This window comes from Talpa occidentalis, unplaced genomic scaffold (assembly GCF_014898055.3).
Source record: "Talpa occidentalis isolate TD23 unplaced genomic scaffold, MPIMG_talOcc4v2.1 talOcc4.16, whole genome shotgun sequence".
Lineage (NCBI taxonomy): Eukaryota > Metazoa > Chordata > Mammalia > Eulipotyphla > Talpidae > Talpa > Talpa occidentalis.
The window spans coordinates 85,529,447-85,556,179 of NW_023601653.1; the positions used below are offsets into that span (position 1 = coordinate 85,529,447).

A 26,733-nucleotide genomic window follows, 5' to 3' on the forward strand; every position below is an offset into this window, starting at 1 on the left:
CGCCGCCCTCCCGCGCCGCTGCCCCGCTCACCCACCCGCGCGGGGTCTCCGCGGCCTGCCGTGGGCAGTGGCCCGGCCACTCCTTCCTCTCTGAAGGGGCCCCTCGCGGAGTCTCCCTAGAACTGGCCGCTCCCAGGTCCTGGAAACCCTGCTGGGGAGCCAGCTCCCTGGAGGGGGACCCGGCCGGGGCCCAGCACCCGCGAGGGGGACCGGCTGCCTGTGCAGCTGCATGTGCGCGCGAGGGGGCTGCCGGCCGCCTTCCTTGCTGGGCTCCGCGTACACACCGAGGACGGGCCTGCGTGACCAGCAGGTAGTGGCGGAAGGGATGGGCAGACGCCTGGGAGGCCGGCAGCCCGCAGACGCTGCGGAGGCAGGAAGGCCTTCTGCCCTGCAGCCCCAGGGGAGCCTGACCCCAGCCGCACTGCGCTTGGACTCTGTCCCCCGGCATCAGAGGTTTCAGGCCTCGGTGTTGGGTCAGGGTGTCTAGTACTTTTTTTTTTTAGGATTTATTTTATTTATGCACACAAGAGCTGGGGTGCAGGCCAGAGAGGCAGGGGTGAGGGGAGTCACCAGAGACAGAGTGGGGAGCAGAACAGGCAGACTGACTGAAACACACTGCAGGGGGAGCAGCAGGGAGTCAGGTCTGCTGCTCCATGCGGGCTGCTCCCTGGATGCTGGGAATCAAACTCCCGCTGCAGAGGCTGCGGACGCCTTCACAGTGCTGCGCTCAACCGCCTGCGCCACCGGGGAGGCCCTGTCCTGATTTTTAAAGACCGAACAGCCAAAGGTTTTATTCCCCGCAAGTTCTGTTCCTGCATCGGCCTGCGCTCGTCCCTGGCTTCCTGCGCTGCTGGTGCCCGGATGACATGAGGATGCGTCCTCCAGGGCTAACGCTGAGGCCGGGTGGCTTGGGAACTTCCCCTGCTTTTCGCTGCTTGTCAGCGACTGTTCCCCGGCCGGTGTCCCCACAGGACGACTGACCAGGAGCGGGCCCGCCGGGGGTGTGCGCTCCATCCCGAGCAGCGTCCTCCTGCCGTCCCTCAGTCCCAGCCCCGTCCAGAACAAAACCCGGCTTGTTGCCAAAGGGGGTTCACCAGGGAAGGAGCCAGGGAGGCAGGTCTGGGAGCCATCGTGGACGGCGATGTCCCGAGGGACAGGGACATTGTCTGGGTGTTTTTCTACAAAATTGATACAAAGGATTTCATTGTGTGAACTGGCATGTTTGATAATTTGTTTTTAAAAGGTGTATTTTTTTATGCATGCAAGAACTGCAGTGTAGTCCAGATGTCCAAGGGGTTTAGAGGATTCACCAGAGACAAGTGGGGAGCAGAATAGGCAATTCTGCGGAGGGGACCAGCAGGAGGGGTCTGCTGTGCCATGTGGGTCAGGTCACTGAGGGGGGGAGTTGGGGGGGTGTCCAGCTCAGGCCTCAGTGGCTGCCCTTAGCTTGATAGCTCTGAGACTAACCCCTGCACCACCAGGGAGGGCAATCTTTGATAACTTTAATAAACATCAGCATTTACTTTTATGGCTAAGTAGGAAAAACCTTGGTGAACGTGAAGGTCAGTTATAACCATTCCAGTCCGCGGATGGACTTGCGGGTCCTTTCCTGCCCTGCGCAGGGCTGATGAAGAAAGAATTCTTTCTCTGTGTTCTGTGTTCCCCAGGTGACATGAGGGGAGCTCCACGCGGGAGCATCTGGGTCTAGCCGCAGCCCCCCCGGGCTTTCCCAGTCCCTGCCGCATCCCCAGCTCTGCTCTCAGGGTCCGCGTCCCTCTGTGGTGGCAGCAGGCGATGGCCGAGTCTCTCGTGAGTCACTTTTTTTCTGGAGCTTGTCTTGCGTTGTGCCTTACAAGGGTTATGGGCTTCGAGGCAGTTACCTGGGAAGGCAGAGCAAGGGGCAGTTCAAGGAACGACGACAAGGTGAAGCTGTCCTGCGGGCGGCCTGGGCGGGGCGCGTGGCCTTGGGCTTTTGCTGCGGTGGCGCCAGGACAGGGATGCGCGGCCTAATCAGCCAGGCCCTCCAGCCAGGGGTGCCTCCCCCGGCTCAGAGCACGGCCGACGGCCCCAGACGGGGTCTCTGCTGGTCACCTGAGGGTGACGGGGACAGAGAGTCCCCGTTCATTTCAATCTGGAAATGAACACCGCCTGCCCGGGGAGGTGGTGATGGTTCCCTTGTGCTAAGGGTTGATAAGGGTTCTCTGGAGTTGGAAAACAGTGTGGTTCCAGACACTGGAATACCCTTGGAGATGTGGGATCAGTCTGGAGCATCTGAGGACCGAGTCAACTGTGGGTCCTTCAGTAACTGCCCGCGCGTCCCCTCAGCTGGTCTGTAGCAGGTTACACAGCAGCCTAGTCAGTGTTTCTTTTTTATTTTTAAGGTGTATTTATTTATGCATACAAGAGCTGGGGTGCAGGCCAGAGGTGTGGGGGTGAGAAGATTCCCCAGAGACAGAGTGGGGAGCAGAACAGGCGGATCCACTGAAATACAGTGCTGAGGGGAGCAGCGGGAGATGGGAGAGGTCTGCCGCGCCGCGTGGGTCACTCACTGGCCAGGGATCACACTCAGGCTCTAGCGGTGACAGCACGGAGACTTAATCCCTAAGCCATCAGTGAGGCCAGGAATTACTCTTTGTGATGCATAATCTTGTTCCCCACAGACATCATATATCTTTCCTTTCGTTTAGTTCTTTTTTATTTCCAGGCTTTTCATTCCTGCTCAGACAGTTTTACATTCTTTTAAAAATTGCACTGCAAGGTGTTTTGTGTCTGCACGTTGTGTGAGTCTCTTGGCCTGCAGTCCAGCAGCTCTCACCTGGAGCGCGTGCCCGCTGCAGCCTGGTCAGCATGGCAGGGGCCTGGAGTGCCTCCGACCTGGCTTTGCTACTGCATCGTGTTCCTGAGCACACGCGGCTCCTGTGGAATTGCCAAACACCTCTAGTTCCTCCATGATCACTGAGGAGCTAGCCTCCAGGGTTGTTTTTCTCTCGCGTCTACACTGAACAAGCTCTTGCATAGTCCGTTTGCACGTTCTGGGCATATGCATGTGTTTATGGCCGTGAATCCCGTTGTAAAGTCCTTCGAGGAGAATAATTTCATTCATACTTGTGTTCTTAGCATCAAGGACAACGCCATATATATATAAAGGTAGTTCTTAGTTCTTTTAACACTAATGAGCTGATGCAGTAGAATAGAGTAATTCCACTGTGAAGTCTCTCGAATTGCAGCGAAGGCACAAGTAACGGTTGCGTCGTGTACAAGATGGAAATCACGGAGGAACAAGCTCCCGGCCTCCCCGTTACTCTGGCCAGGGCTGGTCCTTGACTGAGGCGACGTGTGCCATTACAGGGGCCAGTGTCATTTGAGGACGTGGCCGTGAGCTTCACCTGGGAGGAGTGGCAGGCCCTGGACGAGGCCCAGAGGACCCTCTACAGGGACGTGATGCTGGAGACCTACAGTCACCTCGTGTCTTTGGGTGAGTGGGACTCCCTGTGGCAGCTGAGGGCCGGCACTGGCTTCTGTATTGGTAAGTATGTGAGTGTCTCTGAAATCAGGGCTATCTAGGGTTTAAGTTTCCAAGCAAAGAAGAAAGTGGGTTGTCAGCCCTCCAGTCAGAGGCTCATGTTGGCTCTCATCGCACACCCCTTAGAGGTGGCCTGCTGGCGTTCTTCAGAGCCTGAAACCTGAACAGTTTGGCTAACGGCAGTTTCCTCTCTCACCAGCAGGGCATCGCGTTAGCAAAGCTGAGGTGACCATCAGGCTGGAACAGCGAGCAGAGCCCTGGACCGTAGATGCACCCCCAGGCAAGAGCCTCCCGGGTGAGTTGGTGCTCACTCGGCAGAGGCCAGAGAACCCCGGGAGCGTGTTGGCCACACTGTTCTGTGTCCCATGTCCAGACCTTAGGACGCTTAGTCTGCATTTGTCAGACTCATTCGATGTTTGTTCTCCAAATGTGACCCTCACTTGTAAATCCCCTCTGGCTTTTTTTTTCTCTTTAAAGATTTATTTTTACTTATTTATGCATACCAGAGCTGGGGTGCAGGCCAGACATCCGGTAGGTGAGAGGATTCACCAGAGACAGAGCAGGGGGATATAATGAAATCCACTGCTGGGGGGAGCAGCAGGGAGACAGGCGAGGTCTGCTGTGCCCTGTGGGTTAGCTCCCTGGCCGGGGATCAAACCCATGCTGCAGTGCCTGGCAATAGCTCAACAGTGCCAAGACTTACCCCCTTGTGCCGCCAGGGAGGCCCCATCTCTTCTGACTTTTTAATGGCTGTAAATTTTCTTAGATTGAATCAACATCTAATCCCTAACTGCTTGCTCATATAACTGTTTCTTGATTAGTTGCTTTCTCCATTTTACTGCATCCTCATGGGCTATTTTCCTCTGGGCATTTATTCATGCACTTGCTCGTGCTTTCAACATATTACTGGAACTTTTGGGCACTGGTAAATTTTGTAGTTGTGGGGTAAGAGCAATAATCAAAGAAATACCCTTTGTTTTATGGGGCTTATATTCTGTGAGAAAGGAAAGTGAAGCAATCAGACATGTTAAATAGTGAGAAGAGCCACAAAGAATGTCTAACCAGATGAGAGAGAAGGAACCAGGGGTCTGTGTTAGAGCATGTGCCCCGAGGGCACTCTTAGGGGATTGTTTGCGTTGTTGAGCTGTGTTGGCGGAGGCTCTCGTATGTGGGTATGTGCAGTCTGGATTAGAGGTCGGATAACACTTGCAGATGCAGATTATTATGTTGTTATCCCAAAGCTCGTGGGATGGAGGTTACTTAGGGAGTTACTGCGACCGTGAGTGATGACGTCTGGGGTGAAGCCTTCTGCCCACAGTGACAGAAGCTGGGAGATGGAGGAGACCCAGCAAATGTTCAGCGTAGATGGGAATGCTCTGAGACATTGGAGTTGTTACTATGGATTGTGGGTCCAGACCCATGGAACCAAAAATTTCAGGTCGGGGACCCAAGCCATACGACTGGAGGTTGAACTTTGTAATTTCACCTTCTCTCGTGGAAGTCACTGCAAAGGGAAAACAAAAGGCTAAGAAACCTACATGGGATTCCAGTTTCATTTTGTCTTGGAGACAGTGAAACTCAAACATGAGATAATGATCTTTCAGATGCAGTGAGTTATCAAGTAGGAACGCCTGTTCCATGAAATGCAGTGAGAATACCAGGGGTCTTGGCACTAGAGCAATGTGGGAAAATGCTTTTTAAAGATGGTGAGTACAATCTGGGTTGCAGCATCCGAATCCTTTAGCTCAGCGGGCAGCGGATGCACAGAGTGATGAGCCAGAGTTTGCTGTTCCTGCTCAGGTCCCGGGACGGGAACGACGGTGTATTTAATTAGGGATTTACTGAAAACTGATTTGTCTTTTGTATAGAAAAGCGATTTTTCTTTGAAAAACACAGGTGCCTGTAGCCTTTCTCCTCAGAGAAGTAAACACTAAACAAATGCAGATGCAAAATCCTTGCCTCTAAGTAATACTCCCGTTTAAGTGACAGAGAAGTGGCCCAGGCCTTCCACCAGTAACTGCGCCAGGAAAGTCATGCATCGACTAAACATGGCTGTTCAGAAAAGGGCCCCATACAATTTCAACAAAAAGCCAAGAAAGAACCAGGATGAAAATGCAGCCGGTTAGAAGCGCCCAGCTAAAATTTACAACTAGAGTGTAAATGAATATATCAACAAGCTTACTTTATTATGAATTTAAAAAGTAAAACAATATTAAAGAAGTAATTCTACTTTTTTGTCAACATGGCTTGACGTTAGAAAAATATTGATGTAAAGTTTGTTAATTTATTCGAGAGCAAAATCATGCGTCAGAAAATCAACATCCCTTTTTAGATTTTTTTTTTAAAGATTTATTTATTTATTTATACAAGCACTGGGTACAGTCAGAAGCGCAGGAGGGTGAGAGAATTCACCAGAGCCAGAGCGGGGAGCAGAGCAGGCAGAAGGACCGAAGTACACTGCTGAGGGGAGCAGCGGGTGGCAGGAGAGGTCTGCGCGCCATGTGGGACCCTCCTCCGGTGGCCGGGGAGCAGCCGGGGATTGAACGGGCGCTGCAGAGGCTGCGGGCAGCTTCGCAACCCAGCGCTCAACCACTGCGCCACCGGGGAGGCCCCATTTTTAGATTTTTTTTAAACTGTTGTTCTACTAGTGTAAAAAGAACTTCTTTACTTTTATAACAGTTCTTTATGAAATGCTTAAATGATGTTCATACAGATGGTTGTTTTGTCTCATTTTAAGATGTGCATACTGTGGATGCCCTTACAAAGATACTCCAAGAAAACCAGGGCAGACATTTGTGGCAAATTCTACTCAATAGGAAAACATCAGTTAAGGAGAGAACTGACCTTGGAAGAACATTTAATAGTGTGACCCTGACTATAAATAATGGAAGCTATTCTGGAATAACGTCTGATGATTTATGTAAGAACACAGATTACCCTGGTGAGCCTGTTAAAATCCATGCTCTAGAGAAAAGTAAGGGCCTACATATAACCAGAAAATCTCTCCACTATATGGAACATCCTTTTTTTCATCAGATGATTCAAACTTTGCAGCTGCCTTTTGATCTCAGTGGACTAGGGAAAGCTTTTAGCAAAGAAACAATATTCTTTACACATCCAATGCCCCTTACGGAAGAGTCTGCTTGTAGATACAGTCAGTGTGAGGAAGCCTACGATGCAGCCGCTTTCATTGTTGAAGCTAGAACCCAAATAGGGCGGGCTCGCTATACATGGGATGAAAGGGGAAAACCTCTTTTTGATAGGCACATGCATTTGAATTTTCATAGAGATTTTCAAGTTAGGCATCACGAATGCTGTCAACATGGGGATTATTTTAGCAGGAAATTAGATGTCACTCAGCCCCAGAGAGCTCCATCAGGAGTGAAAACCTTTGATAATACATGTGGTAAAACTTTACATAAAAAATCTGTTCTTACTAAGCATCAAAAAAAAGAAACAGCGAAGCCTTATGCATGTTGCAAAACCACTGAGAATTCAAATATCAAACGATATAGGAGAACGATCACTGCAGAGAAAATTGTTGAATATGAAAAAGATGGGACTCTCTACCAGAAGTCAGCCCACCATGTACACCAGAGAACTCACACAGGAGAGAAACCTCATGAGTGTCAAGAGTGTGGGAAGACTTTCCAAAAGAGGTCAAACCTTACCGAACATCAAAGAACTCACACAGGAGAGAAACCCTATGAGTGTCAAGAATGTAGGAAAACGTTTCCCCAGATGTCAACCCTCACTAAACATCGGAGAATTCACACAGGAGAGAAACCCTTTGAATGTCTGCAGTGTAGAAAAATGTTCTCCCGGAAGTCAGACCTCACTGTGCATCAGAGAACGCACACAGGAATGAAACCCCATGAATGTCAAGAGTGTGGGAAGACTTTCTGCCAGAAATCATACCTTGTTAAACATCAAAGAACTCATAAAGGAGAGAAACCCTATGAATGCCGAGAGTGTGGAAAAGCTTTCTCCTGGAGGTCAGCTCTCACTACACATCAGAGGACTCACACAGGAGAGAAACCTTATGAATGTCAAGACTGCAGGAAAGCTTTCCCCTGGAAGTCAAACCTCACTGAACACCAGAGAATACACACAGGAGAGAAACCCTATGAATGTCAAGAGTGTAGAAAAACTTTCTCCTGGAAATCCGCCCTCAGTATACATCAGAGAATGCACACAGGAATGAAACCCTATGAGTGTCAAGAGTGTGGGAAGACTTTCCGCCAGAAGTCACACCTTACCGAACATCAAAGAACTCACACAGGAGAGAAACCCTATGAATGTCAAGAGTGTAAGAAAACGTTTCCCCAGATGTCAACCCTCACTAAACACCAGAAAATTCACACAGGAGAGAAACCCTATGAATGTCTGCAGTGTAGAAAAATGTTCTCCCGGAAGTCAGACCTCACTGTGCATCAGAGAACGCACACAGGAATGAAACCCTATGAGTGTCAAGAGTGTGGGAAGACTTTCTGCAGAAAGTCATACCTTACTGAACATCAGAGAACTCATAAAGGAGAGAAACCCTATGAATGTCAAGAGTGTGGGAAAGCTTTCTCCTGGAAGTCAGCCCTCACTACACATCAGAGGACTCACACAGGGGAAAAACCCTATGAATGTCAGGAGTGTAGGAAAACATTTTCCTCAAAATGTAGCCTCACTGCACATCAGAGAACTCACACAGGAGAAAAGCCCTATGAATGTCAAGACTGTAGGAAAGCTTTCCCCTCAAAATCATGGCTCACTGTACATCAAAGAATTCACACAGGAGAGAAACCCTACGAATGTCAAGAGTGTGGGAAAAGTTTCCCCTCAAAATCCAGGCTCACTGCACACCAGGGAACTCACACAGGACAGAGACCCTATGAATGTCAAGAGTGTAGGAAGACTTTCTGCAGAAAGTCACACCTTAATGAACATCAAAGAACTCACAAAGGAGAGAAACCCTATGAATGTCAAGAGTGTAGGAAAATGTTCCCCCACATGTCAACCCTCACTAAACATCAGAGAATTCACACAGGAGAAAAACCATATGAATGTCAAGAGTGTAGAAAGACTTTCTCCTGGAAGTCATCCCTCACTAAACACCAGAGAATCCACACAGGCGTGAAGCCGTATGAATGTCAAGAGTGTCGGAAAGCATTCTCCTGGAAGTCAGCCCTCACTACACATCAGAGAACTCACACCAGAGAGAAGCTCTTTCAGTGTCACGAATGTAGGAAAACGTTCCTCTGGAAGTCGCATCTCACTATACATGAGAGAACTCACACAAAAGTCCCACGAATGTCAAGACTGTAGGGAAAGTTTCTCCCAGAATCCAGCCTTCTCTAGTTCAGAGAACACATACAGGATAGAAATATTATGAATGTAAAGAGTGTAAACTGTCACAAAAGCTCTTTTTGAAAACAACATAATCAAAAAATCAAACAGGAAAGTAATAACGTTTGGAAGAGACTGAAGCATGTTTACCAGAATACATTTTCATTCTGTTGGGGAAATCCCCTGCATCCTGGCCTCCTCTTACTCTTGAGCTTTGAACAGGCACTCGTGAACACAAGCAGTGAACATTGTTTCCAGAATGGGTCACTAAAGTTAAGTGAGTTCTTCCCAGATCTTTTATGCCCTGTGTTCCTACCTGCAAATGGGCCTCCATGGTTGGCTTTGGAGCCATAAAGTGAAAATGGCATCGTGATCGATGGGCGTGTGGAGTTTCCCAAACTACCTCGACTGTCTCCATTGGTCTTTTTGACTGAGAAGTCCTTGCTGCTTTTGGTTCTTTTTTTTTTTTTTTTTAATGTGTTATCTGTTTATAACATTGTCAGTCCACTGTAGCCAGTTCAGTTTTTGAATTTGCCATATGTAAAAAGTTACCAATGCTTGTGTTCAAAATCACACTGGAAAGAACTGGGTTGTCATCTTAAGTCAATTGTAGGTAAAGTCAAAGAAATAATAGGAAGGGAAGAATGAAACAAATGTGAACACACCTTTATGATACACAAACTGCTTATTGAATGCTGATAAATTAAAAAATTGAAATTTTTTAAACTGTTTAGTTACAATAGAAAAAAAATTACTATGTGCCTGTAACAGGAATATCGTTGCAAAATGCCCTGTTGTGGGGTAAATTTCACTCCCAGTGGAGAAACACTGGCCTGTGGTCAGTATTTCCGAAACCTTTGAACACAGTATTTAGTATTTCTACCAAGAACCTGACTTGTACTCAGAGTACAATGGTTGTATGAAGTGTTGACAGCTTTGAAACCATTTATAAAACGAAGCTGGGCAGTCGTTATGAAAAAATGACTTTAACCTTCTAATTGGAAACCAGTCTGAAGACCATTGAACTGGACCAAGATCTTTGCACTGAACCACATGCAACTGTACTAAGAAAACATGTTTGAGAAGTTCTGAGATTTATGAGTACTGAGAAGCCTGGACTTCTTCCCAGGGGATGGCAGCATCATCCATTTTCATCCTTTCTAGACAGTAAGTGACCAGTTATGTCAAGCCACGAATAGTCCAGCTTGTTGACGATAACTCTTTAACAACCACTTACCTTGTCTTATGTTTTGTTTTCCCATAAAAGCCGTCACCTTTAGCCTTGGGGCTCAATTTCAGTTACTGCTGAATTGGTGCACCCTGACTAGACGTCTTTGAACCTAAATAAACATGTTTTGGCTTTTAACGGTCACCTGAATTTTTATGTTGACAGCACAGAAATAGACTAAGAAACCAGCATTCTTGAGAGAGGTGTTGAGAAACATTTGATACTACTGCCTTGGAAGTTCTGAAGTGTAGCAGGGCATACCATCTGTTCCTTGGTTAGCTTGCAGCGCTTCTGGGAGTTAGTGCCACAGTTCTGGATTATGTGGTCTTGTCATGTTTCTTTTTGCTCAGATGTGGTCAGATTTTCTAACCAGCAACATTTGACTTTTGAAAAGTGTGGGTTTGGACCACAGGTCCACTTATGTGGAGATGGCTTTCAGTCCCTTTTTTTCTTTTTTTTTTTTTGCAGATTTGTGATAATGTTTAAAAACTCGGCCAAGTGTAGACTGGAAAATTCAAAAATATTTTAGAAAGTCATCAGGAATGCAGAGTGTATATATTTCTATATGTGTATACACACACACACAGTTCATTTACTGTCACAAAATGTACTCAAATCTATTATGAAAGGCAAAGTTCATTAATGCTCATGCACACAAATTGCACACACTGCACCAGAGTCCAGAGAAATGTACACAGTGATGCAGTTTACATCCGAACTCAGTCCAACTCAAGTGTTGGGCATTGCACTGTGTCAGCGTGACGTGTTGTCTCTATGCTGCTGCAGCAGCTCTAGCCCTGAGTGTCCAGTCATGCGCTGTTGACACTATAACCATCCCACGAAACTGCCTGTGGTAGAGTACGTGAACACTCATTGTTCTTGCATGTTTTTCTTTGTTTTTGTGATTCTGTAAACCCTGCGTTATCCAGGAGACCCACAGAAGTATTACTAGTGGTGCTGGAAGTGCTCCTATGGGCCAGTCATAATTTTGCAAGAAAGAGATGAATTCCTTGGCCCACGCCCTAATGTGGGGTCTGCATCTGGGGCGCCCACATTTCCAGATCCAAGGGCTTACTGTCGAGACCACCATGAAAGAGGAAAAGGCCTCCGAGCTACTGCTGTCACAGGTGCACTGACTGGAGCCAGGAATTCCTGCCGTGCGGGAAGCAGGGATGCCGCGCAGAGGTCTTGTCAGGATGGCCGGCCCGGGTGGATGCGGGCAGCGCCCGGCAGATGTGTGTTCCTGATGCCGGTCTCTTCCCCAGTGGCTTCCCTGATACAGGGGAGAGGAAAGCGCCTGTTCTCAGTCAACAGACCTGACTGTAACCGTTTTTTGTGGGCGCCGAGGCTCCCTCCCATCTGCACGTCAGTTCACGGGGCGTCCTGCGTGCGCACTGCCCCTCCGCCGCGGCCCCGGAGGCCCTCGGTGCGCCGGGCCCTGTGCCCTCCGCTCGGCCGGCCACCCTGCAGCTTCCCGCCGGAGCGGACGCCGCCTGTCCCGGGCCTCGCGGGGACGAGCACCGCGGGCTCCGGGCGCGGGAGCCTCGGCCCAGGGCGCGGCAGCCCTCCTGGGGCGCCGCCTCCCGGGCTCAGAGCCGGCGCCTTGGGCTCGGCGGGGAGGCCCCGGGCTGCGGGCGCGGCGCGGAGGGCGGCGAGGCGGCGCCCCCGGCGGAGACGGGCCGCGCCCGGGAGCGGGGCGGGCCGCGGGCCGGGCCCTCGGGGCAGCGCGCGGGCGGGGGGCGCCGGCTGCGCGACCAGGCCGGCCGGGCCCTCGGGGGCTCAGGGCGACGGGCACCAGCGCGGGGGGCGCCTCCCCGCCCGGCCCGGCCCGCCTCGGCGCTGTCCCCGCGCTCCGGGCGCCGACGCCTCCTCGCGGCCCCGCACGTCCCGCCCGCGCACCGCGGCGGGCCTCAGCCCCGCCCCCCGTGACGTCACGCCCCGGCTCCCCTCCCCCACCCGGCAGGAGCAGGGCCGCGCGCGCAGGCGCAGTGAGAACCGAAGGCGCCTGACGCCCTCGCGCGGAGGCCTGTGGGAAACGTAGTCCCGCGAGCCCGGCAACGTCCGCAAGAATTCTGGGACGGGCTTTCCGGCCGTTTCTGCGCAGGCGCGACCGCGCTAGCTGGCCCGCCTCCCGGAAGTGCCGAGCGGCGCTGGCGTCCACGCGGTCGGCTTGCGGGGTGCGTCTGGGAGGCCGGGCGCGGGCGGGAGCGGGGGAGCGGGAGGGGCCACGCCGGCTGGCGACGGGGTCCGGGCGCGGGGAGTTGGGGGGCGGGGCGGCCCGGGGGCCCGGCACCTCCGGGACGGCCGCCCCTCGGCGCCGGGCTGGGGTCCCTGCGGTCGGGGCCTCCGTCCTGCGCCTGTCCCGGTGGGGAGGTGAGGGGGTGGGGGGGCTGGGGGGCGGGAGGACGCCGCGGGGGGGGCGGCGGGCGGGACGGCGGCCGGAAGGCGCGGGCTCTCGTCCCTGCCGGCCCTCTGCCGGGCGGGATCGGGGCCGCCCTTTCCCCGAGCTGTCCCGGCGCTGCCCCCCCGCGCGGGGTCCCGGGCATCCGCCGGGCCGGTTCCCGCAGGGGCCTTGGCCCTCACCAGGCCTCCCAGGCCTTCGTGCCGGGGGTTGCGGGGGCTCAGATGTGAGCCTTGTTAAAGGACACCCCGCGGGAGCCCGTCGGGCCGTCGTCGTTTCACGGAGTAAACGGCCCCAGTTCTAGGCCCTGCCGGCCCGCGGCCCGCGACGCGAGGCCGGCCCTCTGGGGTGTAGGCGAGGCCGGGTGGCTTGGGAACTTCCCCTGCTTTTCGCTGCGTGTCAGCGACTGTTCCCCGGCCGGTGTCCCCACAGGACGACTGACCAGGAGCGGGCCCGCCGGGGGTGTGCGCTCCATCCCGAGCAGCGTCCTCCTGCCGCCCCGCAGTCCCAGCCCCGTCCAGAGCAAAACCCGGCTTGTTGCCAAAGGGGGTTCACCAGGGAAGGAGCCAGGGAGGCAGGTCTGGGAGCCATCGTGGACGGCGATGTCCCGAGGGACAGGGACATTGTCTGGGTGTTTTTCTACAAAATTGATACAAAGGATTTCATTGTGTGAACTGGCATGTTTGATAATTTGTTTTTAAAAGGTGTATTTTTTTATGCATGCAAGAACTGCAGTGTAGTCCAGATGTCCAAGGGGTTTAGAGGATTCACCAGAGACAAGTGGGGAGCAGAATAGGCAATTCTGCGGAGGGGACCAGCAGGAGGGGTCTGCTGTGCCATGTGGGTCAGGTCACTGGCGGGGGGGGGGTACAGCTCAGGCCTCAGTGGCTGCTCTTAGCTTGATAGCTCTGAGACTAACCCCTGCACCACCAGGGAGGGCAATCTTTGATAACTTTAATAAACATCAGCATTTACTTTTATGGCTAAGTAGGAAAAACCTTGGTGAACGTGAAGGTCAGTTATAACCATTCCAGTCCGCGGATGGACTTGCGGGTCCTTTCCTGCCCTGCGCAGGGCTGATGAAGAAAGAATTCTTTCTCTGTGTTCTGTGTTCCCCAGGTGGCATCTGGGTCTAGCCGCAGCCCCCCCGGGCTTTCCCAGTCCCTGCCGCATCCCCAGCTCTGCTCTCAGGGTCCGCGTCCCTCTGTGGTGGCAGCAGGCGATGGCCGAGTCTCTCGTGAGTCACTTTTTTTCTGGAGCTTGTCTTGCGTTGTGCCTTACAAGGGTTATGGGCTTCGAGGCAGTTACCTGGGAAGGCAGAGCAAGGGGCAGTTCAAGGAACGACGACAAGGTGAAGCTGTCCTGCGGGCGGCCTGGGCGGGGCGCGTGGCCTTGGGCTTTTGCTGCGGTGGCGCCAGGACAGGGATGCGCGGCCTGATCAGCCAGGCCCTCCAGCCAGGGGTGCCTCCCCCGGCTCAGAGCACGGCCGACGGCCCCAGACGGGGTCTTTGCTGGTCACCCGAGGGTGACGGGGACGGTTTGCGTCACCAGCTTGGCCACGGGCACTGCCCGCATGCTGGGTGCGGTCGGCACCCTGGGGTGGACGCATTCAGGGCCCTGTGAGTGCCCAGACAGGCGTGTCCTCACGGTGCAGGACCTTCCCAGCTCAGGGTGGGCTGTGGTGTGTCGGAGGGCTAGGGGACTGTGGGTCCTTCTGGAACTGCCCGCGCGTCCCCTCAGCCGGTCTGTGCCCGCAGCCGTGTTGGGTGTTCAGTCTGGCGGCGTGTGCGGCTCCTTCCTCTTCCGCCCAGTGACGTCTCAGCTCATTTCCACGCCGCGATCCCACGGCCTCAGTCAATCCAGTGACCGTTCCGCGGCCTTTGCCTTCGTGGAGTCTTGGGCCATGTTTGCCAGTCCCGTCCGCGACCTTCCGGCAGTTCCCGTCTGACAGGTTCTGAGTGGCTGTGTGGAGGGTCTTGTCTGTCTACCTCAGCTCTTAGCTTCTCCCGCCCTGCGTGTCGCTCATCCTCGTGCTGGATCCCGGCCCGGCCGCCCGTGTGGTGCGACGGCCCCGGCTCTTTCCCTGCGGCCTGGATGCCACCTCCAGCCTTTCCGTGCTGTCGGGTCCGAACTGCAGCCCTGTCGCCTCGGCCCCCCCCCACTGCCCCCGGCCTGTCACTGCCCCCTGTTCTCGCTGTCCCCCTGGCTGCGAGCTGAGCTCCGCGATCCCGGAGACGCGTCCTGAGTGTCCTCGCGTGACTGGTCCTGTCTGGCAGGGTGCTCAGGCCCTCCCTGGGGTGCGCGTGTTCGTCATTCCTGTCCACGTGTCATTGACTCTCCCTGGTGTTCCTCTCATTTGTTATTTCCTCTTGCCCTGGGGGCATCTTTGCACATGCTGGTTCCACTTGAGTTCGTAGAATGTGTCTTTTTAATCTGACTTTAGCCTCCTACCGTACACCACTCCACTTGGTCAATCCCTTGAAAAGTAAAGTGGTCATGTACTGTGATCCCTCACGTTTTTGTTTCTTGGGGTGTTTTTTTTTGCGTAGAACTGGGGTGCAGGCCAGAGGTGTGGGCGGTGAGAGGATTCACCAGAGACAGAGTGGGGAGCAGAACAAGCGGATCCACAAATTCACTGCCGAGGGGAGCAGCGGGGAGACGGGAGAGGTCTCCTGCGCCCTGTAGGTCAGCCCCTGTCGGGGATCTGCTCAGGCCATAGTGGTAACAGCGCTGAGATTGAACCCCTCGGCCAGCAGGGAACCCTGTAAGTTTGATGTCATCCCAGATGTATATTCTGGTTTTGTGCCACTTGCTGCGGGGCTCACGCTGACTCAGTCTCTGTGGCTGAGATCCTGTGTGTGTCCCTGTGTTTCCTGCAGTGACCTTGGGCTTTCGCTCATCTAGCCAGATGTTTAATCCATTTTGAATTATTTTGTGCATGTAGTTAATTCCGGGTATTGTTTATTCTTTGCAAGGGGCGCCACATTTCCCCACCCACTAGAGGTTTGTGTTTGTTTTCTCCTTTGCGCGACTTCGCGCCTTTGCCAGAGATGAGCTGGTGCTTCTGCGTGGGTTAGTCTGGGTCTCGGCTGTGGCCCCTTGGTCTCGTGTTTCTGTTTTGTGTGCTTTTCCCCCAGCAACATGCTGTGGAGCCATTTGCTTGGAATTTAATTTGAAATGAGGAAGTGACTTCATTTTCCTCCTTTTTTTTTTTTTTAAGATTTTATTTATTTATTCATTTATTTATTTACACAAGCACTGGGTACAGTCAGAAGCACGGGAGGGTGAGAGAATTCACCAGAGCCAGAGCGGGGAGCAGAGCAGGCAGAAGGACCGAAGGACACTGCTGAGGGGAGCAGCGGGCGGCAGGAGAGGTCTGCGCGCCATGCGGGACCCTCCTCGGGTGGCCGGGGAGCAGCCGGGGATCGAACCGGCGCTGCAGAGGCTGCGGGCAGCTTCGCAACCCAGCGCTCAACCGCTGCGCCCTGGGGAGGCCCCATTTTCCTCCTTTTAACCCAGGATTTCTTTTTCTTTTTCAGTCTGTTTGGGGTTTTGTGGTTCCGCGTAAACGTTATACTTGTTCTGTTTCCTTAGTAAAAGCCTTTTGTACGGACAGTCTTGCGCGTCACTCTGTAAATTCCTTGCAGTTATGCAGCCCTCTCAGTGACGCCAACCCTCCAAGCCCCCGGCACGCACGGTCCTCGCCGCTCTCGGTGAGTTTCCTGCCAGGGATTTCCTTTTTGGCCTAGCTGTAAATGGAATTGTTGCCCGGTTTCCACTGTCTTCTCATGCCTCGTTTGCGTGTGGAAATGCAACTCATTTTTGTCTGTTTATTTTGTATCTTGCCACTTCCTTGTATTCAGTTACTGTCTCGCTTCCCGAGGAGACTGCTGTGTCATCTGAGCACAGTGGCAGTCTCGCTGCTTCTTGCTGGGAAGTTTTCTTTCTTTTTCTTCCTTCAGGTCTTCCGCGGTGATTTCCTTTACTGCGTTGCGCAGCAGTGGGGACAGCGGATGGCCTTGCGCCGGGCCTGCTCCCGAGGGAGCGCGGGCGCCTCTCCTCCGCGGAGTGTTGTGGGCTGCAGGTTGTCCGCGCGAGTTGTGGAGTGTTTTCATAAGTCATTTATTCTCCTTTGTTTGAGCATTTTTTTTGAATGAAGAGATGTTGGAGGCGTTGAATGGTTTTTCAGAATCTGTGGAGCTGACCTTGTCTTCTTGGTCTTCCTTTCTCTTGTTCTTGTGAACAATCCCGCCTGCGGCCCTGGATGCCGTCTGATTTATCCAGGTGGATGATTCTCTTGATACATGGCTGTGGGCTTTTTTCCTCATGTTTGGTTGAGGATTTTGAGGTGAGTTTTTCATAGATGCTTTTTTTTGTTTTGCTTTTTGATTAGGGTGATGCTGGCCACATACAAATGTGTTGGGGAGATTTCCTCCCCTTTTGAGTTTGGGGAATATTTTCATTCGGATAAGCGGCAGAACTAATTTGAAAGTTTTTGTAAAATTCACTGGAGAGGCCATTTGGTCCCGGGCTTTTGTTTTTTATTCCTCTGTCCATTTCAGCCCTTGTGATGGGACTGAGTTGTCTGTTTCATCCTAATTCAGTCTTGAGAGAGCGTATGAATGTAAGCATTAGGCTGATCTTCTGTATTTCTGTCTCATCTGTTGTAATTTTACATCTTTCATTACTGAATCTGTTAATTTGGCTGTCATTTCCTTGTCGGATTCTCTAGTGGCTGGTAATTTTATTTTTGTTCAAAGAATGAACACCTGGTTTCAGTATTGCTTTGGGTGGAATTTTTGCTTTCTGTTTCATTGATTTCTGTTCCTTTTCCATATTCTCTCTGATTTTTGGCTGCTTGTCTGTCTTCTTTTTTTAGTTCCTTCATGTGCAGAGTTCGATTGTTAACTCAAGGCAGTCCATGCTCGTGTGGGTCTGTGCTGCTGTCTGCTGCCCACAGATCCTGTATTCCGAGCATCCCATGTGGGCTGGCCACAGTGGGAGACACTAGTGCTGTTTTATCTGTGATCTCTACGGTGGCCCAGAAGTTGTTCACAGCAATTTTGATTAGACTCTAGATGCTTCGATTTGTTCCTGGATCCTGTTTCTGGTTAACTCCAGCTGTCAAGTATTTTTGTCTGAGAAGAACCTTGACATACTTCCTGTTTGTGTATCTTTCTGAGACCTGGCTGGGCCTCAAGTAACGACCAACGTGCCATTTCAGGGGATGGTGGCATTTGAGGACGTGGCTGTGACCTTCCTTCCGGAGGAGTGGCAGAACCTGGGGGCCGCCCAGAGGACCCTGTACCGGGACGTGATGCTGGAGACCTATGGCAGCCTGGCGTCCCTGGGTGCGTATGACTCCGGTAGCAGGAGGCTCTGGATCTGGGCGTTCCTGGTCAGTGCACGGCGTGCCTGAAGCTGGTGCTGTGGAGGCTCCAGTTGCAGCTGCGGTGCAAGTGGGGGTCATCTCCTGTGTACAGATGTTCACTGCTTTCCATGCTGCTGTTCTGCAGTGTGGGACTGTAAGTAATATGGCTGAGAGTGGTGCTCTTTCACCCACAGGGCACTGCATGGCCAAGCCTGAGGTGATCGCCAGGTTGGAGCAGGGAGCAGAGCCGTGGGCTGTGGAGGAACCCCTTGCCACGAGCCCTCCAGGTGGGTCTGCGACACCGTGCAGGGAGGCTGGGGGCCCAGCACGCGGCGGCTGTGCTTTCTGTTCCTCCAGGGCCCAGCCCTGAGGCTGGGTCACTTCCGAGTCTCGAGATGTGCCTTTCAGGGTGGATAGGAATGAACGAGGTAGCTTTGCCTTAGTGCCTGCCGTGGGCCTCCTCCAGTCAGTCACCGTCTCTGGGCAGATCTGCTCCGTTCTTGTGGGCTGTTTGCTTCAGGCTCTAGTTCATGCAGTAGTTTATTCACTCGAGGCACTATTGGGAGGTTTCAGCCACTAATAATTTGTAGTTCTGGACACGAGAACGGTAATTAAAAGCACACCCTTATTTTATGGAGTTTTTGTTCTGAGGTAAAGGACAGAGAACCATGAGAAATCCTGAGGGGCGCCAGGGACTTGAACCGGAGTGAGAGAAAGGGAGAGTTGTATGTTAGAGCACCCAGCGCACACCTGCTAGAGCGGAAGGTGGCCGTGTCTGTTGAACACGTGCACCTGCAGTCTGGGTTAGTGGGTAGGTTTCGCTATTGCTCACGTCCGTCAGGTGTTGTTCGTTCACAGCTGCTGCGGTGAGGGGGAGCCTGGGCGACTCCAGTGGAGAGTGCTGGCCTGTGACACGGGAGGGAAACCAGAGATTGCTGGGCCCACAGCCGTGGATCCCAGACTGTCCGCTGGGGGTGAGGGCGTCAGAGTCTGGGAATGGAGGCGGAACGTTGTGGTTTCACATTTTGTCGTTGAAATCACCAGAGGAGAAAGAGCATGAGAGGCGCACATGGCTCCAGCGGCAGGGCAGCGAGGGCACAGCTGGGACGTGACCCAAGAGGAAGGTCTTTGATGCCGTGAGATGTCAAGGAGGAGCCCGAGCTCCCAGCAATAGCGCGAGAATCCCGTGGGCCTGGGTGTCAGGGAATGTGCAAAGTGTTTTGAAAGGCCGCCGCTCGCGGGCTGCCCTGCAGCCCCTCTGTCCGCTAGGGCCGCGGGGAAGGGTCCCCAAGTGCTGAGCAGTGTCCTGCAGCTGCCGAGGCTCTGGGCAGGCAGTGCTGTCGGGTCAGCTAGGGGCTCACTGAGAGCAGATTCTGTCTGTTGTGAGGAAAGACATTTTCCTGTGACGTGACCCATAGGTGCCCGTAGCGTTTCCCCACAGCGAAGCAAACACCAAACACAAGTCGGTGCAAAATCCTTGGCCGCAATTAACAATCCTGCTTTTGTGCCAGAGAAATGCCCGCCCCTCCACACAGCACGTCAGAGGCTCGAAGCTCACCTTTAGAGCCGGAGTCTCAGTCTGTGAGCCAACCGAGTTGTGCATCGTGAGGTAAAGATAAGACTAGTAAGCAAGCAGTGCATTCGTTTTGTCGGCATGGTTTGACATTCTTCTGTGTTCATGTCATTTCTAACCTGAGCAGTGAGAACAGTCAAGCTCCTCTTAGAGTCAGCGTCTGTTCTTCGTTACATCATCTACTACTGCTCGATTTTAACTTATCGCCTGCATGCCGGTACTCATGGGACCTGCTTAGATGACGGTCACCCGCTCGACTTTTCTCATTTTAAGTTGTCTGTGCTGCACATAACCTGACACAGACCTACCAGGAACACCAGAGCAGACTCTTGTGGTAAACTTGACTCTCCACCATCAAAGAGCCGAGGGGGGAGAGAGAACCGGCTTTGGAAAAACATTTAGTTTGAGCTCAATGAATAGTCTGAGCCTGACTAGACACTGGAAGCTGTTCGGGAATGAGGCCTCTGGAATGGCATCTCTGAGGGAAACCGCTCCGTGGTGACATGATGAAGGGTGTTCGGTGGAGAGAGCAGATGGTCCTGATGCGAGAAGAAACCCCTGACGCTCGAGCGTGTCCTCGTGACCGTCTGCGGCTCAGAGTGCAGCGGCCTTCTCAGGTAGTGGCCGCGGGGGAACCTCCCATGAAGAAAGAACATTCTTTACGCATGCATGAGCAGCTCGTGGAGAGCCGTGCATGGACACGGCGAGTGTGGGAACGCCTGCGTCAGCCCCTGCCCTCCTCATGCTGGGCCTCAGGAGCGCTGCCTCACTGTGTGTGCAGTCGGGGGGGGGGTGGGGGGAACACGCAAATACAGTTTTTTTGACTCGCAAATACATTTGAAACTTCAAGGTGCTACTGCAGATGTGCACCAGAAATACAGCTAGAGTGGGGGTTACTGCAGGAAGCTGTTGTGCCTCAGTCAGCTTCATAGAATCCTATTAGAAGAGAAATTTTTTAAAAAGATTTGTTTATTTTCTAAGATTTTCTTTATTTTTTTATACAAACGAGAGCTGGGGTGTAAGTTAGAGGTATTGGGGTGGGGAGAAGATTCACCAGAGACAGAGTGGGGAGCAGAGCAGGCGGATCTGCTGGAATCTGCTGCTGAGGGGAGCAGCGGGGAACAGGAGAGGCCTGCTGTGTGGTGAATCCTCTACACCCCGCAACTCTGCCCTACACCCCAGCTCGCATCTGCATAAATAATTAAATCTTTAAAACAGTTTTTTAAAAATCTATTTTCAGCACACACATTGAAAAATATAAAGAGGAAAATCTTCAGAATGTTGGAAAGCCTCTTACTATTCAAATACCAAAAGTTATCTGGTACCAGTCTTGGAGAGTAAACCTTTAAGTCTAGAGGATTTGGGGTTGGGGTCTGCGTGCCTGACCCAAAGGGGCTGGTCCTGGTTCTTGCTGGGTGATGAGAGAACGAAGCTTCGAAACCAGAGTTTGTCAGAACAGCGGGAGTCAGATGAGGAGGACTGGGAAGCGCCCTGGCAGGGGTTGGCAGTGTGTTGCTCCTGAGGGGCAGGGAGCCGGTGTGTAGATGGGCATCGCGGGCAGGGATTGGGGGTTCGGCTGTGCATGGCTCAGCTCTGTGTCTCTGCTGATGGGCCACGGCCCGCTGGGCCCTGTAGGTGAGTGAGACCCAGGAGTCTTGGGATCCTGTGTCCCCAGACGGGCTTGGTCTGTGGTCCTGCTGTTGTGTTGTGCCGATGTTGTGAACATTCACCTTTCGCTGGTTTGGGGCCCCTGGACTCCAGCCACCTGTTGTTCATTCAGTTTGATAAATGGGCTTGGGGCTTGGCAGGGGGCATCCTGGCCCTGACTTACCACTTGTACCCATTTCCTCCCTTCCTCATAAAGCTCACAGGAGAACTTTCTGCCAGAACTCAGCCCTGAGTGTATATCAGAGAACTCAGACCACAGAGAAACCCTATGAATGTGAAGAGTGTAGGAAAACTTTCTCCAGCAAGTCAAACCTCATTGTACACTACAAAACTCACACAGGCGAGAGACCCTACGAATGTCAAGAGTGTGGGAAAGCTTTCGCTTCAAAATCAGGTGTCATGAGACATATGAGAACGCACACAGGAGAGAAACCTTACGAATGTCAAGAATGTGCGAAAACTTTCTCCTTGAAGTCAACCCTCAGCAGGCATCAGAGGATTCACACAGGAGAGAAACCCTATGAATGTCAAGAGTGTAGGAAGACTTTCCTCCTGAAGTCAGGCCTTACCAAACACCAACGAATTCATTTGGGAGAAGAGCCCTATGAGTGCCAAGAGTGTGGGAAAACTTTCTCTGTGAAGTCAGCTCTCACTGAGCATTACAGAACTCACACAGGAGAGCAGCCTTACGAATGTCAAGAGTGTGCAAAAACTTTCTCCTTGAAATCAACCCTCAGGAAACATCAGAGTGTTCACAATGGAGAGAACATCTATGAGTGTCAAGAGTGCAGGCAGATTTTCTCCTCCGAGTCACTCCTGGTAATACATCAGAGAACTTGCAGAGGAGAGAAGCCCTACCAATGTGAAGAGTGCAGGAAAGCTTTCTCAACGAAGCCAGCCCTCATTGTGCATTACAGAACTCACACGGGCGAGAGACCCTACGAATGTCAAGAGTGTGGGAAGGCTTACACTTTAAAATCAGGTGTCATGAGACATATGAGAACGCACACAGGAGAGAAACCTTACGAATGTCAAGAATGTGCGAAAACTTTCTCCTTGAAGTCAACCCTCAGCAGGCATCAGAGGATTCACACAGGAGAGAAACCCTATGAATGTCAAGAGTGTAGGAAGACTTTCCGCCTGAAGTCAGGCCTTACCAAACATCAAAGAATTCACACAGGAGAGGAGCCCTATGAGTGCCAAGAGTGTGGGAAAACTTTCTCTGTGAAGTCAGCTCTCACTGAGCATTACAGAACTCACACAGGAGAGAAGCCTTATGAATGTCAAGAGTGTGCAAAAACTTTCTCCTTGAAATCAACCCTCAGGAAACATCAGAGAACTCACAAAGGAGAGAAAACCTATGGGTGTCAAGAGTGTAGGCAGGTTTTCTCCTCCAGGTCACTCCTGATAATACATCAGAGAACTTGCATAGGAAAGAAACCCTATGAATGTGAAGAGTGCAGGAAAGCTTTCTCCCTCAAGGGAAACCTCATTGTGCATTACAGAACTCACACAGGAGAGAGACCCTTTGAATGTCAAGAGTGTGGGAAAACTTTCTCCCTCAAGGCAACGCTGATTGTGCATTACAGAACTCACACTGGAGAGAAACCCTATGAGTGTCAAGAGTGTGGGAAAACGTTCTCCAGCAAGTCAACCCTCATTATCCATTACAGAACTCACACAGGATACAAACCCTATGAATGTGAAGAGTGCAGGAAAGCTTTCTCCACGAAGTCAGGCCTCACTGGGCATTACAGAACTCACAGGAGACAAACTATGAACGTCGAGAGTGTGGGAAGGCTCTCTCCAAGTCAGGTGCCAGGGCACATACTAGAACGCACACAAGAGAGAAACCTTATGAGTGTCACAACTACGAAAACTTTCTCCTGGAAGTCCAGTTTTAGTGATCATTAAAGGGTTCACACAGGAGAGAAACCCTATGAATGTGAAGAGTACAGGAAAGCTTTCTCAAACAAGTCAACCCTCATTGAGTGTTACAGACTCACACGGGAGAGGAACCCTAGGAAGGACAGGAATTTGAGAAAACTTGCGCGTCAGAGTCAGGTGCCAAGGAGACAAGGGGGACATCAGGGTATCCACACAGGAGAGAAACCCTGTGAATGTCAAGAGTGTCGGGAACCTTTCTTCTGGATGTCAGCCCTCACCGCACATCAGAGGACTCACACCAGAGAGAAGCTCTGTCACGCATGTAGGGAAACTTTCTCTCTGTAAGTCGCATCTCACTATACATGAGAGAACTCACACAAAAGTCCCACGAATGTCAAGACTGTAGGGAAAGTTTCTCCCAGAATCCAGCCTTCTCTAGTTCAGAGAACACATACAGGATAGAAATATTATGAATGTAAAGAGTGTAAACTGTCACAAAAGCTCTTTTTGAAAACAACATAAAACATCAAACAGGAAAGTAATAACGTTTGGAAGAGACTGAAGCATGTTTACCAGAACACATTTTCATTCTGTTGGGGAAATCCCCTGCGTCCTGGCCTCCTCTTACTCTTGAGCTTTGAACAGGCGCTCATGAACACAAGCAGTGAACATTGTTTCCAGAATGGGTCACTAAAGTTAAGTGAGTTCTTCCCAGATCTTTTATGCCCTGTGTTCCTACCTGCAAATGAGCCTCCATGGTTGGCTTTGGAGCCATAAAGTGAAAATGGCATCGTGATCGAGGGGCGTGTGGAGTTTCCCAAACTACCTCAACTGTCTCCATTGGTCCTTTTTTTGACTGAGAAGTCTTTGCTGGATTTTTGGTTTTTGTGGGGTTTTTTGATGTGTTACCTGTTTACAACATTGTCAGTCCACTGTAGCCAGTTCAGTTTTTGAATTTGCCATATGTGTAAGTTACTAATCCTTGTGTACAAAATCACTAGAAAGAACTGGATTGTCATAAAATCAAAGAAATAACAGGCAGTGAAGAATGGAACAAATATAAAAACACCTTTATGATACTGCTTATTGAACATTGATAAAAAATTAGTCTTTGACATCCTGAACATGTGGCTGTAGAATAGGGGCTGCAAATACGGGGTTTGGTAGCCTGAGAGATACTGAGGATGGTACTGACGATGGTGCAGGTTGCAGGGTAATCCTCTTCATAGCTGGGGTTGGTAATTATGTTGTGGTTCTGTAAAGATATTTTCCTTGGGCCTCCCTGGTAGCGCAGCAGGTTGAGGGCAACACTGAAGCTGTCCACAGCTTCTGCAGCGTGGGTAAGAGTCCTGGCCAGCCGGCGAGATACCCATGTGGTGCGGCAGACCTCTCCTGTCTGGCCTGCTGCTCCCTTCAGCAGTGTGTTTCAGTGGGATGCACCTCTTCTGCTCCCTGCTCTGTCTCCGGTGAACACTCTCACCCTCCTGCACTGTGGCCTGTACCCCATTTCTTGTATAAATAAATCTTTCCAAAAAATAAAGATATTTTCCTTGTGTATTTTGTAATGTTTTCCTCCCAGCCTTTTCTGTTACAGGAATACAGCATGTACTGCAGAAACATACAGAACGTGTGTGTTGATTGTTGTCAGCCTCTTAAGGTGCCCCACCCAATCACAAGTTCTGATTGACCATTTAGCACCCATCAGCTCATTTCTCGTACCTGATTGGGCCGTTCTATGACCCAGGAGGTACGTGTGAAAGGGAGATTACGGTCCCTGAGCAACCCCAGCCAGAGCTGGCCTGGGCGGGAGCAGCAGGCGGGAGACCAGCCCTGCTACCCCCAGGCCCTGCTGCACGGGCAGGCCTGCAGCTGAGGCCGCCCAGTGCCTGCGTCAGACTGCAGCATTTGTATGTCCACACGCTTGCTGGTCGCATCGTGGATGTTCTTTATGTCCATTGTAGTCTTGTATGTGCCTGGTTTTTATTTGTGTTTACATGGAAACTCCTGGTGGGTTTTTCTGTGTGTGTGTGTGTGTGTGTGTGTTTGTGTATGTGTTTTACCGGGAGATGGTTCTGTTCGAGTCCTTTATTTAAAATTGGTGATTAGTGGTTTCTGAGTGCTGAAAGTTAGCTGTTCTGGTGACCAGACCGTTATCAGATATGTGTGTGCAAATATTTTATTCCACTCTTTGGGCTCTGTTCCCTTTCTAACACCCTTTTTTTTTTTTTATTTATTCATGCATATAAGAACTGGGGTACAGGCCAGATGTGCGGGGGTGGTGGTGGTGAGAGGATTCACCAGAAGAGTGGGGAGCAGAACAGGCAGATCCACTGAAAAACACTGCTGAGGGGAGCAGCGGGCGTGGCAGGAGAGATCTGCTGTGCCATGTGGGTTGCTCCCTGGCTGGCAGCTGTGGACAGCTTCACAGCACTGCTGCGCCCTACCAGCTGTGCCCAACACCTTCGCCACCAGGGGAGGCCCTGAGTAACATCTTTTAATGCACAAAGGTATACTTTTTAACAGAGCCAGTTTTGTTTTTCTTCTGTTGCATTGGCTTTTGGTTCCAGATATAAGTGATTCTACATCAAAGTCCTGAAGATTAGACCTCCCTGGTGGCCTAGGGGTTGAGTCTCAGCACTGTCACCACTATGGCCTAAGGTCCATCCCCGGCCAGGGAGCTACCGGCAGGGCGCGGCAGACCTCTCCGTCTCCCCGCTGCTCCCCTCAGCAGTGGATCCGCCTGTTCTGCTCCCCACTGTCTCTGGTGGGTACACACACACACACACACACACACACACACACACCCCTCTGGCCTACAACCCCATACTTCTAGGCAAAAATAAAAGCTTTCTGAAAGAAAAGTCCTGAAGATTTAGATGCCCACATTTTCTCCGACTCATTCTGATGCACCAGGTCTTTGCTCTCCTGTTTCATGGGCCAAAATCCGGGTGCGCGTGGACTGCGCAAGTGTCGTGGGGAGTGTCCAGGGCGCCGGGCGGGGTCTGGACCTCAGCCCGTGCGGGGCGGCGGCGGGTGGTGGCCGGGAGGCGCGGGTGTGGGCTCTGCGGCCGTCGGGGCCGCTGGCCGGGCCAAAGGGAAACGCGAGCTCGTTTCTTTCAGCCGCTCTGCAGACGCCCTACCCGCCGCCGGCCTGCTGCGCCCGCAGGAGCCCGCGGAGCCGGGGCTGTGGAGGACGCGCCCAGGGCTGCGACGGGCCGGGTGTCCGGCGGAGCGCGGCCCCTGCGGCGGGTCCCCGTGCGCGCGCTGCGCGGGAGCGGCCGCGGGCCGCGAGCCCCAAGGGAAGGCGAATGTGGCCGAGCAGCCCGCAGGGAGACGGCCCGGCGGGGCGGGCACCGGCAGCGCAGCGTTGCTTCCGGGTAGGCGGGGCTGCGTCCGCTGACGCGCGGTCGTTCAAAGGCCTGAACGCGGCCGTCCGCGTCGGAGCGCGAGGCGCACCCGCACGTTCGAGCCCGGCCGTCTTGGCTCCCAGCGGGCGCACAGGCTTGTGGGAAATGTACTCTCGGCGGCCTGGAAGCCACGCAAGGGTTTGGGGGGCGGTTTCTCCCGTGTCTTCTACGCATGTGCCGCGCCGCCCCTCTGTAACGTCACCTCCCGGTCCGTTCGGCGGAGTACAGACCCGGCGCCTGGGCGGCTCACGGGGCCCGCGTGCTTGTGGGAAATGTAGTCCTTTTAGGATTCCGCTTCCGAACCCCCCTGCGTCCGAACGGCACATTTGGCCGCACAG

At 52.4% G+C, this 26,733-nt stretch overlaps 2 protein-coding genes across 4 annotated transcripts; both read left to right on the forward strand.

Moving 5' to 3' along the window:
* Positions 1-332: 332 nt before the first annotated feature.
* Positions 333-8,696, forward strand: LOC119248121 (zinc finger protein 33B-like). The gene is given in 5 exon segments (XM_037515117.2): positions 333-1,809; positions 3,349-3,475; positions 3,723-3,818; positions 6,261-8,563; positions 8,565-8,696. Coding segments are annotated over 5 exon segments (2,628 nt in total). The 5' UTR covers positions 333-1,794; the 3' UTR covers positions 8,652-8,696.
* Positions 3,802-24,797, forward strand: LOC119248125 (zinc finger protein 883-like). Of its 3 annotated transcripts, none has more exons than XM_054696750.1 (5): positions 3,802-3,818; positions 13,609-13,726; positions 17,714-17,840; positions 18,055-18,147; positions 21,298-24,797. In XM_054696750.1, the coding sequence occupies exons 2-5, from the start codon at positions 13,712-13,714 to the stop codon at positions 23,013-23,015; spliced, it is 1,953 nt and encodes a 650-aa protein (XP_054552725.1). In that variant the 5' UTR covers positions 3,802-3,818; positions 13,609-13,711; the 3' UTR covers positions 23,016-24,797. The 3 variants fall into 3 exon arrangements, with proteins under 3 accessions (XP_054552725.1, XP_037371017.1, XP_054552726.1); XM_037515120.2 differs by lacking the exon at positions 3,802-3,818 and adding an exon at positions 12,236-12,265; XM_054696751.1 differs by lacking the exons at positions 3,802-3,818; positions 13,609-13,726 and adding an exon at positions 14,096-14,440 and having other exon boundaries at positions 21,298-24,796.
* Positions 24,798-26,733: the final 1,936 nt, after the last annotated feature.